The 12,336-nt window shown below is 42.4% G+C and overlaps 2 protein-coding genes across 2 annotated transcripts; one reads left to right on the top strand and one right to left on the bottom strand.

The window, feature by feature from the left end:
- The first annotated feature begins 218 nt into the window (after positions 1 to 218).
- tspan13a (tetraspanin 13a) lies at positions 219 to 5,223 on the top strand. The gene is made up of 6 exons (XM_049027024.1): positions 219 to 389; positions 1,483 to 1,650; positions 2,471 to 2,551; positions 2,721 to 2,834; positions 3,052 to 3,162; positions 4,295 to 5,223. Exons 1-6 carry the CDS (start codon positions 327 to 329, stop codon positions 4,367 to 4,369), a joined length of 612 nt encoding a protein of 203 aa, XP_048882981.1. The 5' UTR covers positions 219 to 326; the 3' UTR covers positions 4,370 to 5,223.
- Positions 5,224 to 7,100: 1,877 nt separating this feature from the next.
- Positions 7,101 to 9,407, bottom strand: LOC125749604 (anterior gradient protein 2 homolog). The gene is made up of 8 exons (XM_049027031.1): positions 9,330 to 9,407; positions 8,932 to 9,061; positions 8,722 to 8,785; positions 8,582 to 8,634; positions 8,120 to 8,196; positions 7,845 to 7,908; positions 7,580 to 7,663; positions 7,101 to 7,411 (listed from the first exon to the last, which is right to left on the bottom strand). The coding sequence occupies exons 2-8, from the start codon at positions 9,047 to 9,049 to the stop codon at positions 7,362 to 7,364; spliced, it is 510 nt and encodes a 169-aa protein (XP_048882988.1). The 5' UTR covers positions 9,050 to 9,061; positions 9,330 to 9,407; the 3' UTR covers positions 7,101 to 7,361.
- Between the last annotated feature and the right edge of the window lie 2,929 nt (positions 9,408 to 12,336).

Raw genomic sequence — 12,336 nt, 5'->3', positions numbered from 1 at the left:
TTTTTAGGGTTGGGTCCCTGAGCGACACCCTTAACCCCAATTGTTCTAGAGACCGTCGGACCCTGTTTATCAAATATGTACGTCATGTGGCTCAAAGCGTCTGCTCAAAAAAAATAAAATGTAAATACTAGTCCTTGAATACCGAGGAGGTGCAGATTTAGCGGACCAATCAGCGGTGCCTCTCAACTTCCCTGCTGGTGTTAAGCGCTCTTCCCGTTTCCTATAGCTGTTCCTAAACCAGTTATCCGGTGGCGAATTGGAGCGTCTTTTTTTCTGAAGTTTGCTGTTGATTTCTAATAATTTGAAAATATTTCCATATTTACGCAATGGTGTGTGGAGGTTTTACTTGTGCTAAAAATGCGCTCTCCGCTCTCAACATTCTTTACGTGGTAAGTATGCTGTGTAAATTACCATATGGAGTGATAAATAATGGAATTCGGTACATATTTCTCTATCGTGAAAGTTGTTCTTTTGCTTACAGGAATACGTGGAGTAAATTGTGCTTTAAAGCCTTGTTTTTGCGATTTCACCTTTTTAAATCTCTCGCACCTGACTGATTAAATATGAAAAATTTACAAAATGCAGCTTTTCTTACAAAGGAGATATGTCTTTTTCTAGATACTGACTTTTGTTCAGTTTTGTTTAAGTGACATCAATATTTACTGTTTTATGAAAATATTTATAAATAAATATTATAATTTTAGTTTCCTTGAAGCTGAACATGAGTAGACGATGTTTGCACGTTGACTCATTGCTCGTGTCAGCGATACTACGATAGGTGTATTTCCTTGAAGCAAGTCCGAATCATGGGTACTTAAAGGAAAAAAAAAAAACGATAATGATGATTTGCACCCTTCCCACTTCAGGCCAGGTCCAGCCATGGGCCTGTAAACCCACTGTTCAGAGTCAGTATATCTAATAAACTAAATATCATACTACATTTATTATCAATCTGCACCTATAATGGGTTCTCGGGCCCTTGGCTGGATTTCTTGTGTATACATTACATTATATGTTGTATAATATTTTATACAACGGTAATTGACAGATATGCTCTTTCAGATTAAACTTCAGTAGTATTCTTAAGCAGGTCATTAAAGTATATAAATTTTTTTTTCCTAACGCAGAAACTCAATGTAGTTTCTGTAAGTTGTTGCTGAATTAATGCAATATTTACTTTTGCATGTATAATTAAATTACCCCTTAAAGTGCAAAAACTTCATCTCTGCTTAAAGGTACTGCTTTAGTCTGTCCACGGTCTCCTATTTCTGCATTTCCTCTCATTCTGTTCCCTCTCTCCTTTCCTTTTTCCATCCACATAATGCCCCCATCCCCCCCCCCCCCCCCCTTGTGTTTTTTTACCTAACCCTTGCCGCCATTCTTGTCACACATTTTTAAACGCAGTAGTTCATTTCCTCGTCAAGTCGCCACGCAGCGATTTTGCAAGGTGAATTACGGGTCCAATGCTGCGTCTGTCCTCAGATGGTGAGCGTCCTCGTGATCGGGGTCGCTGCCTGGGGAAAGTGGTTCGGCCTGGTCTCCAGCTTCCAAGTGGTGGGCGGCATGATCGGAGTGGGCTCCTTCCTCTTCGTCGTGGCGCTGGTCGGGCTCATCGGGGCTGTAAAGCACCATCAGGTCCTGCTCTTCTTCGTATCCTTTGCGCTGGAGCTGAAGACTTTAGCCACAAAGACGTCATTGCCACTCAGATGCATAACAGCAAAAGATACTCAGAGAAGTTATTCTGTACTATAATTTATAAAGATTGGCGCAGTGGTGGTCTCTTCTCAGTTAATTATCTGTTAGAAAAATCAGAAATTCTACTCTGCATTAATGTAATGAGACAATTAATTCTTACCTGGAAAAATATCATTTATTTACTTATTCAGACATCACTAAAGGCCTTTCGTGTCTATCTGAATCATATCAGTGCTTAAAAAATATTTTCTAGTCTTTATTAATATAAATGTATGTTTGAGGTTAATTTCTGACCATCAAGAATGGAACTTTCAGTAATGTTTTCCTGAGATTGTCCAGTCTAACATTTCACTTTCTCGTTAAAGGAAAAGAACTTATTTCTCTTTATATTGTACTTGTAATTCTCCTTGTACGTTTGTGGACTGGGGGCAGAGTTGACATGTTCCCTAGTTGTGGACAAACCTTCATTACATGCATGAGAGGGAACTTCTTTTGCCCTTGTGGGGTAGCTAGTGCTAGATGGAGTTGACCTTAATGCAGCTTCTGATCCCAAAATAAGAACTGTTATTGTACCTTTGAGTACACTAAGCAATTACATTACACCGTTCACACCTACAGGCGATTTCGTAACTCCAGTTCAATTCGGTTCAATCTGAAGCAATTAGAATAGCTTCAGATCTCAATAACATGTTTACTTGGGGCAGCACAGCAATGCTGACTGTATTGTGTGTTTTTCATTATGCTGCCTGTGGAGCTTCCTTGACTCCGGACCCAGTATATGATCGTCCTTTTCCTGGTGTTTGTGGTGCAGATGTCGGTGTCTTGTGCCTGCCTAGCAATCAATAAAGACCAACAGGTACATCTGCAGTGTATTTGACCAGCCTATCTCGGTAAAATGGTACATCTGTGACAAGGAGCTTCCTTACGTACGGGCTCTTCAGGATGATTTATTCCGTATTTCACATTATTTGTTAACTTAACTAGTGCGTTATTAATGTGTGGAAGAACCTCTCCCTGCGTTGTAGGAGCAGCTGCTGGAGGTGGGCTGGAACAACTCTGAAAGCATGCAGAGAGATGTGGAGAAAACTCTCGACTGCTGTGGCTTCTCGTCGGTCGACTACGACGGGACTTGTGACGCGGTAAGAGATATCCGCACCTCTCTGCAACGCGCATAGCACGGTGTGGAGACGAGATGCCATTTGCATGCCGGCTTGCATTTTTAGTCCGTAAATTACGCTGGAGCATCAGCTTGGGAAATGTTCGCTTGCAGCCCCACTTGGCCGAACAGCCTCTTCCGCATTGACGTACGATTTCAGGCTCATGCTTATCTGCCTGCTGCGTGATCCCTCTCCGCAGGCCTGTTCCCACGACTTCCAATGCAGCCCGTGCAAGGCCAAGATCGAAGAGCATGCCGAAGAGGTGCTGCGCTTCGTCGGAGGAGTTGGCCTCTTCTTCAGCTTCACTGAGGTGGGTGTCACTCCCTGCTTCACCAGCTCATATCTTGCTACCAGTAAGAGGGACCCAACAAGTAATACAGTTGTCGCCATATAAGCATCAACATGGATAACTGGTAATCCACAGGAGACTTAATGTATCTTTAATATTTATCCTCTTTTATCACTTAATTGAATGATTTAGCAAATTTGAATTTAATGTAGCAGCGCAGTCATTAGCACTCTGGGACCCGGGTTTGAGTCTTTGCCATGACTGTGTGTAGAGTTAGGGTTAGCGGGTTGCATGTTCTCCCCATGACATTGCAGGGTTTCCTCTAGATACTCTGGTTAAATCCCCATGGTCAGAAAACATGCTGAGGTGAATTGGAGTTACCAGATTGCCCGTGGGTGTGCGTGTGATGGATTGGCACCTCATCCTGGGCTGTTCCCTGCTTTGCGCTTGTGGCTTCTGGGATAGGCTCCAGGCTGCCCCCCCCCCGTGATCCTGAATTAGACAAGCGGCTACAGAACATGGGTGGATGGATTTTAATGAGCCACATGTTAATCATGAATCTATTCAATGAAATCTGAATGAAAATCTATTCAGTTTAATAGTGATAGGAAGTCCAGCCGATGTTGCTGTCAAAATGCAAATGTGTATTATGCTGATTGGAAACATAAATTAGGACAAAACACAAACAAGTTACGTATAGGAAAAAACCTTGGAAGTGCAAGGGTCTCAAGCACCCCCCTATAGCCAAACCCGGCCATGTATATAATATATACTGCATGGCCAACTGCCTATTTGCCTGTGCTTGGATCTGCTGTCTGTGCTAAGAATGAAGTGAAAATGCAGGCCTGCTGTCTGTGCTAAGAACGAAGTGAAAATGCAGGCCTGCTGTCTGCTAAGAATGAAGTGAAAATGCAGCCTTGCTGTCTGTGCTAAGAACGAAGTGAAAATGCAGGCCTGCTGTCTGCTAAGAACGAAGTGAAAATGCAGGCCTGCTGTCTGTGCTAAGAACGAAGTGAAAATGCAGGCCTGCTGTCTGTGTTAAATACGAAGTGAAAATGCAGGCCTACTGTCTGTGCTAAGAACGAAGTGAAAATGCAGACCTGCTGTCTGTGCTAAGAATGAAGTGAAAATGCAGGCCTGCTTTCTGTTTCAGATTTTGGGCGTGTGGCTGACGCACAGGTATCGAAATGAGAGAGACCCTCGAGCAAATCCAAGTGCCTTCCTCTGAATAGACTTTTTACGATTTTAAAAACAACTCTGCCATTCAGGGACCTTTGGGTATTATTTGTGGGAAAAAAAATCTCCTTTGCAGTTGATAGGTCAAATCATATGGAGAAAGTGGACATTTCTCTGCGTTTTGTATTGTATTGACTGAAGCAATTGTAATGCTCCTCATTTGTTTCCAAGTTTTTCCGTCATAGTTAATTATCCAAATTCACTTCTGTATTTTTAATCATTGTGATCTCCATGATGCTGTTTAAGTGCATTACTGACGTTAAGATGTCCTGTGTCGTGGATGTCTATTTTACTCATTTCCCTGATTTTACGCTGCCAGTACACACTCCAGCATACATGCACAGGTCTTGACTGTAGGGTTATATTTTAATGTAGTGACGTTTTTGTGTTACAGCTGCATTTCACCTAGAATTCTATAGCAATACTGAATATACATTTCATTTCCTTTTGAATCTCCTTTGTGTTTAACACTGAATGCTACACTGGAAATTATAGCTCCTTGATGTCCTTAAATATATCACTCCTATGAGTATGCTGCTTGCTCATATGAGTATTAGGGTGTTATAATCTTATGACATTAATTAATGTACTGAAGTACCTGCTGTATATGTGTACTAAAGCGGAAGGTATGTGAGTTCTCCTACTTAAATGACCAGTTAGTCAATTGGTATAGCTGCAGTAACTGGCGAACACTTGCAGTGGCCATGTTTAATATGGGGGAAGGGGGTAATCTCTTCGCTTCACTTTTTTGGAGGGGGTCCTTCTCATGCCTCCCCCCTGCCAAATGCGTGTGCTCATGTCAGCTGTGAACCCTTGTATTTTGGAATAAAACTAACTGGAAACTTTCTTTTGCACGTGTACTGTAGGTTATTACTCCCTCACTGCTCACTGTAGCAGTGAAATTTGCTCTGGATAAATGATTAATTTATTTGTATTTATAAATAATTGTGTCAATTGGTGAATCGTGGTTGATTTTCTTCTCTTCTTAATGACCCAGTTTATGAGGCGTGAAGTGATCGTCCTTTACGGAAACATTCATATCACCGTGACCTCAGATGCAGGTTGCGGCAGAGTAATCAGTCTCCCTGTCCCCGTCGTAAAAGATCGATGCCCAGGTGTTAGGGGTAAAGGCAGCCCTACTCTTAAGTGACGCCATCGTACAGCTCGGCGCACCTTCCTCAAACACAGAACTCCCTGGGCATCACGCCTTGCGGTCACAGAGACCTGAGGTAATGAGCAGTCACCAGACAAAGACCAGGCACCGGTTTGCACAGTATGACAGCCCCATGTTAAATACATTACAATGACCTGCAATTCATGACCCAGATATGGGAATTTGACGCTGACGTTGTCGTGGCGCAGTGGTTAGTGCTGCTGCCTCACAGCAAGAAGGTCCTGGGTTTTATGCACGAGTCAGGCGTAGGTCCTTTCTGTGTGGGGTTTGCGTGGGTTTCCTGCCTCAGTCCGAAAGCGTGTCCTGTAGGTTAATTGGCAAGTTGGCCCTGTAATTGTGTACCCTTGTGGTGTGTTGGCATCTGCCCAGAGTTGATCCCTTAAAATCAGGATGCAATGGGGGCAGCGTGTTGCTCAGTAGGCTAAGCCTGTGTCCTTGTAATCAGAAGGTCACAGGTTCGAACCCAGCCTCAGCACGTCTGCGGGTCCTTGAGCAAGACCCTTAACCCCCAGCTCCCTGGGCGCCGCTACGGGTGGCAGCCCTTCGCGGTCAACTTACTCCACAAAGAGCAAGTTGAGGGAGGCGTAAAGATAATTTCCCTACAGGGGATCAATAAAGTGTCAATTATTATTATGGCATGCCATTTTGTTTTCAATACCATTAATACTACACAGCAAGTGAATTGTGAGAGATTGTGGGAGATTGTACAACAGGTATCCAGTATCTTTAGGTGCTTTTGAAGAGATAGAGGTACGATTAATTAGTTTGTTCTGTTCCGCTGAAGTTAGGGCACAAAAATTCCGTTTGGAAGAGATTGACTCTTAGGCAACTTCGTAAACAAGGAAAATGCCCGCATTCCTCCAGGCGCAACAGGATGTGAAACAGTGCTCCACTCCCTACTGTTTGGAGTCCGTTTATCTAGACCGCTCCGTCAACTGGCTGTCCCACCAGTCAGCCCCACACCGCTTCCTCATAAGCCTCAGATGCAACACAAGGCAGCAGCCTCTAAACTGGACTTAAGGAGGAACCCAGGACACAGGACAAGATTAAACAAGGAACTCTCTCTGCCACAGTGGCTCATGTCCTTTCAGAAACATTAAAAGTTATCACTATCCTGACTCTCCCTTGTAACACATTTGCTTACAGCAGTGTCAATAAAATGAAAGACAAAGCACAGCCATGTACTTCTTAAACGAAGCACAATAATTATATCACTTTAATGCAGTACTTCATTAAACTGGTTCTTTAAAGTCACAGATTACTCAAAGCACAGGACTCTACACTAAAGCAGTGGTCTAGAGCAACGTTTACTGAACCCACTTTTCAGGGACCCCCAGACAATCCGCATTTTTCCTAAAACAGTCTGGCATGGAGCTGGGAGAGAGCTGGGGGGGGGAGCAAAAACGTGGGTCGTCCGGGATCCCCAAGGACCAGGTTGAGAAGCACTGATGAAGCACAAACGGTAGCACAGAACAATCTGATTGTGATCTGCATTCTTCCACCACAGAACATAAAACCCCATAAAAGGCTCATTTAAAAGGACAAGCAGTTTTTCCGAAGAGTATCATTTATTAAACAGACAAAAACAAGAGGAAGAGCTGATTACATAAGACTCTTAACTGAAGAAATAACAATAATAAGATCATCCTTTAATGGAAATATCCTTTGACTCTAAAGAAAGACTTTCAGTGCTTTATTTTACTTCGGTAAACAAACATTTCATACAGTGCAGGACACTGAAGTTCCTTTTCTAAGACACGACAAAGTCAGAGAGGTCATGGGTCAAAGGTCATGAAGAGAACCCCACAAGTCATAGCTCAGACTTCAGCAGTTTCTTGGCCTTCTTCATGTTGCTGAGCACTAATTAAGAAGATGAGAGGAAAACAAAAAAAAAAGCATAAAATATCTGCTACATGTTTCATTTATCTTTTGTTGTCTTTAAATGGCATTAAATGGTGTTTTTACAGTCACGTTCAGAATTGTAGGTCTGTGTATAAACAGAAAGGAAATCATTCTGGTGATACTTACACAGCTCCAAATCAGACGGCTCGTATGCGTACATGCGATTCGAGTATCTGCCGGTGATATCAGCCCTGACGGTAAGGGTTGGGTCTGCACAAGACAGAAATCATTTTAGAAAAGGAATTCTGATATGTCATGGTTATTTGAAATGCATCCTGCCTTTAACAAGTTGGCAAAATCATTTTGCCACCATTTCTCATAACCCAAAATGGTTTACAATACAGGTTCATTGGACATTGTCATGGCGACAAAAGACAGATTTACTGCTTACCCACGAAAAGGACTCTAGGAACATACTGGCCATCAGGAGAGAGGTGCTTGTCGGTAGTTTCATACTGAAATAAGAGTGAAAATCCTTATTAATGAAACCGTTTCATGTATAATTCTATGAACGCTAAAAACAGGAAGCAGTTCATTCCATGTGTGTACTGAATTTGTTATATACGTTTTCATTTTTGAAACACTAAAACTTCCAGTAAGTCTCATTCATAAGTATTTGTTACATATTTTTCATACTTTTCATGAACTGTATGCATTTTAACATACCATGAGGTTCAACAAGATGAAATCCTCGTCGGCTATCTTCTGGATCTCCTGGTTATTCGCAAAGACCTTCTTCAAAGCTACATGCAAATGAACAACATGAAACATTTAATTTAATAACAACATTCAAAAATTCACAGGCTATAAAATGATGAACCTGCGTAAAGTCATAATTTTCATGATGATTTACATCCTGGAAATATTATAACTCCATCCAACAATTTTCTGTTATAAGCAATTAAGCCTGCTGGGGCTTGGATTGCAATGATAATAACACTCTCTGCTTGCTTGCATGTTCAATCAGATTGCTACTGGAAAAACATTTGTTGCTGTATTTGCCTTTTGACAGAAGGGCCCATCTCTGTGGACTATAGACAACACTGACAAGACAATGCTGTACTACATTAGCAAAATAGCTAACGGGACTCATTCAATATGCTATAAGGGTTTGTTAAGGTACCTCACCCTGGCTATGAGGGCAATCTTCTAGATGAAGGATGACCATCAAGGGCTTGTTGCTTCAATGACAAAGGCACGTATGGTTAATTAGAGTATGGTCATAAAAGTGTCTCACATTCCGTTAGCTGTATAAAAAAAACGTTTACCTTGATTTGGCTCTGTACAAGGCCTCCTCATAAGTCTGAGTCCAAATAAGTTCATCACCCCACCCTGGAGAGAAATGAGAGAGAGCACATCACTGCATGGTGGAAGATCAAGCCAGAATTTCAGCTTGCTGGACTCCATTGTGTAATTGGAGTGGCAGCAACCTGGCCGCAGTGTCATTGATGGGGGTCAGTGGTGGGGGAGACTCGTACCCCTGGACAGGGTCTGGGGGACCCGCTTTGGCTTCTTGGTTACGGGCTTCTCTGGTTTTCCCAGTGAGGCGGAGATGGTCACCAGGACCAGGAGCACAGACAGCAGCATCCGAATCATTCTTGCAACTTTCTAAAACAAAGAAACAATCAAATGCATTGATAGCTGTCACATACAGTATATGCATGGCTTCTTAAAGCGGCCCAAGACGTCCTCTGCGATGGGAAGAGTACATGACACGCTGATATCATGAATAACACATACATGAAATCCACACAGAAAGAGTAAATGCAAAATAAATGATGAAAAGGGAAAAATCAGAGAAGGTGAGGAACAGAGAATGAGTGAGACTTGATATTGTATTATGAAAGCTTCCGGATTTCTCTCCTGCGCCAGTTACCTTGTTCTTTATTCAGGTGCTTGCTCCAAGTCGCAGTGAACTCTCCTCCACTACTCATCTTGTGCCTCATTTATACACCTCCTGGCCACACCCCCCTCTCATACTGGAATGTGAGAGTAAAAACCATTCTGCCCCTTTAAATTTCTAAGCACAGACCACCAGAGAAAACAATGGGGCTAAATTTGTGTTTGACCCATGTACATCAACCTATTTACAGTAGTGTCATATTAATAAACTGGAGGATCTGATATCGTCTTTTGAAAATAACTCTTGATAAGATTTAATTTGTGTGCTGTCTTGGCCCCAGTCCAAGGACAGGTAAGCATAAAGCGAGCTTCTGATTCGTCACAAAGGTGATTAGTCTTTTTATCATTGGTTGACCTCAGATCCATAAATTCGATTTTATTTTCCCCATTTGCAGGTGTTTCAAACATGATCGTAGTTCAATATTCAACAAGGAAACAGAATAATGATGTCAGACCAACAAAGAAAAACCTTAAACGAATTAATATAAAAAGACAGAATGAGACATGATCCTTGTTTATTTTTTTACAGTGATCCACAAAGGTACATATAAGTGCAAGCAAATATACTGCCATGAATAATCTCATCACCACATGCATGTCAGAGAATGGGCAGCTCTCTCACTGGGACGGGCGGTCAGTGTAAATGCAGAGGCACGGAGAAAAGGGGCAACCTAGGGGCCGAAGAGCTGCTGTGTGACTCATTGAAGCACAAAAAATGATTCTCACAGTCACACATGTCACGAAACTCACTTCGGTCCCAAGCCGAACAGTGTGGTGATTAGTATGGTTTTGCACAAACTGATTTCCAGTTACTGGCCACCTACTTCTTTTATCATACATCTATTCAAATCAATTAATATTCATTCTAAATCTATTCAAATTCGTTCATATCTGTACAGGCAATTTATGAAGGCCCAGTTCTTGGACATAGTGAATAGCATTCAGTAAAGCAATTTACAAATGTATGAACTTAAAGATAATTTTTAATCACATGTTGATAAAAGCTAAAATATTTGGTCCATTGGAAGCATTTTATTTCTGCTTGTTTAGGTGTGACTTGAGTCAATATGCCGAAAGCTTCTAGCGATCCAAAAAACGGTTATAGCAGCTCACTTAACAGCCAGAGCCCCGCGGGCTTCCTGTCCCGTCACCATGGAGATGTGAGTAAACATTCCGCTAGCTCATTTTCACTTACTTGGGGTGATCTGGTTAGTACATGGGTGGATTTATTTACAGAGCCATGAACAAGGTCAACACCCTTTTTACTATGCTGCTGGCGTCCCTGTTAACCCAGGAAACAATAACACTTGCAATGCAAATGAATGCAGCCTGAACTGGGAGTTTTTCAAAAAAGAAGCTTCTAAAAAAAGGAAAAAAAAAACTATGGTTTTGTATCTCTTAACATAAGTTTAATGAATGTATCCTTTGTTTTTTGACCGGATTACTTTTTGCGCGCTGGATAACAAATGGCAAGATTTGTACCTTTGACAGTTGAATGCAAAGCTACAGCTGAATTTGTATCTTTGGCTCAGAGATACAGTGGGAAGCCATGCGATGGATGAATTTAAGACCATCGAGGAGCTCCTGCAGAAGGGGCACTTGACTCTGTAGCCCACCGTCTGTTTTAACATTGCAGCACATGCTGGATTCTGTGTCCCCCCCCTCCCCCCGACCTGGGAGAAGGAATAATATTGTAATTCAGACCAAACAAAGACCTTGTCAATCCCAAAGTATCAGGCAGAGGGATGGAGAGACCAGAACCGAGTGCTTGTGTTGTTTTGGGCTCAGTAACTGCGTTTTTTTGCATTTGTTGCAAGTTGTAAATTGTATAAATCCATTTAAAAGTTTGCTTTATTATTTTTATTTTTAATAATAATACAAATTTTATTGTTATTATTATTATTATTATTATTATTATTATCTGGGACTCAATAAAGTGCAAGACTCATGTTTTAAATTATTTACAATAAAATCATACACTTCTGACTCCATACTTCTGAAATACTACTTTATCAGAAAAACCGAATAAAATTGCAGCCAAGCTAATACAAATATTCCCAATCACTGGGGTCCCTGGCCGGTGAGATGTATAGGAAGGTGGGGGTGGGGTGTGCAGCCAGATTATTCCCATGGGGGATCATCCATCATATCCTGCTAGAAGTCCCTGGGTTCCTGGGAGGTGACAGTGGAGTCAGCATTGCCGGAACGCTGAGGTGTCCTTGGCATCGGTCTTCATTCTCAGGGTTGAGCTGGCCAAGAACAAGGTCAATATTTGCTTCTGCGGTAAAAAAGACGTCGCGAAGGGCCCCTCCCATTTGTGTGCAAGAGAGGCCACCAGGGTCAGGGCCCCTCCCTGGGCAACAGGATCTTAGGGTGAGGATCCTGTACAGCAGGTTCCTGGGGTTCCAGGAACTTCTGTACATCCACCCACATTATTAACTGGTCATCAAACACTGTGAGGGCTTCCCGATTGGCTGAAAGTTGGATCAGAACTTCAAGAAGGACCTGAAACATAAGCACTTCCCCAAGTTTCCTGTGAAAATCAGACCTCGTTTCGTTTGCACCTGACCAGCGTCCAGCTTTTGAATCCCACTCATACCCTGGTGTGGAGTTTGCATGTTTCCCCCCAGTGTTCTGTCAATTTCCTGCCACAAACCAAACACATGCATTTAGGTAAACAGGTGCCTCTAAGTTGCCCACATTGTGTGATCGTGCGTGGGTTTCTGCATGAGTGTGCGTTCCCCTGTCTTGTATGATAAGCTACCTGGGCTCCAAGCTCCTACACAACCGACAGCAGCTTAAGCATTTGAAAGGCGAATGGATGAGACTCTCTAATATGTAATTCCACCTCAGACATGACAGGGAAACTGCTGGTCCCTGGGGACTCCATACAATCCACATTTTCGCTCCCTCCCAGAACCTGGTGCTGCTGAATAGAGCGAGAACCATGAGGAAAGGAGGCAGACGAAACTACAAGTGTG

Source organism: Brienomyrus brachyistius, chromosome 9, assembly GCF_023856365.1.
Source record: "Brienomyrus brachyistius isolate T26 chromosome 9, BBRACH_0.4, whole genome shotgun sequence".
NCBI lineage: Eukaryota > Metazoa > Chordata > Actinopteri > Osteoglossiformes > Mormyridae > Brienomyrus > Brienomyrus brachyistius.
Note: the sequence above shows the minus strand (reverse complement) of the source record. Positions and strands in the feature narration are given on the sequence as shown.

Coding starts and splice junctions, on each gene's coding strand:
- LOC125749604 (XM_049027031.1), bottom strand. CDS start 9,049: ATGATTCGGATGCTGCTGTCTGTGCTCCTGGTCCTGGTGACCATCTCC. Junction 7,909..8,119: donor TCATCTTGTTGAACCTCATG/GTATGTTAAAAT, acceptor CTCTTATTTCAG/TATGAAACTACCGACAAGCA. Junction 7,664..7,844: donor TCCTAGAGTCCTTTTCGTGG/GTAAGCAGTAAA, acceptor TGTCTTGTGCAG/ACCCAACCCTTACCGTCAGG.
- tspan13a (XM_049027024.1), top strand. CDS start 327: ATGGTGTGTGGAGGTTTTACTTGTGCTAAAAATGCGCTCTCCGCTCTC. Junction 390..1,482: donor CTCTCAACATTCTTTACGTG/GTAAGTATGCTG, acceptor GTCTGTCCTCAG/ATGGTGAGCGTCCTCGTGAT. Junction 1,651..2,470: donor ATCAGGTCCTGCTCTTCTTC/GTATCCTTTGCG, acceptor CTCCGGACCCAG/TATATGATCGTCCTTTTCCT.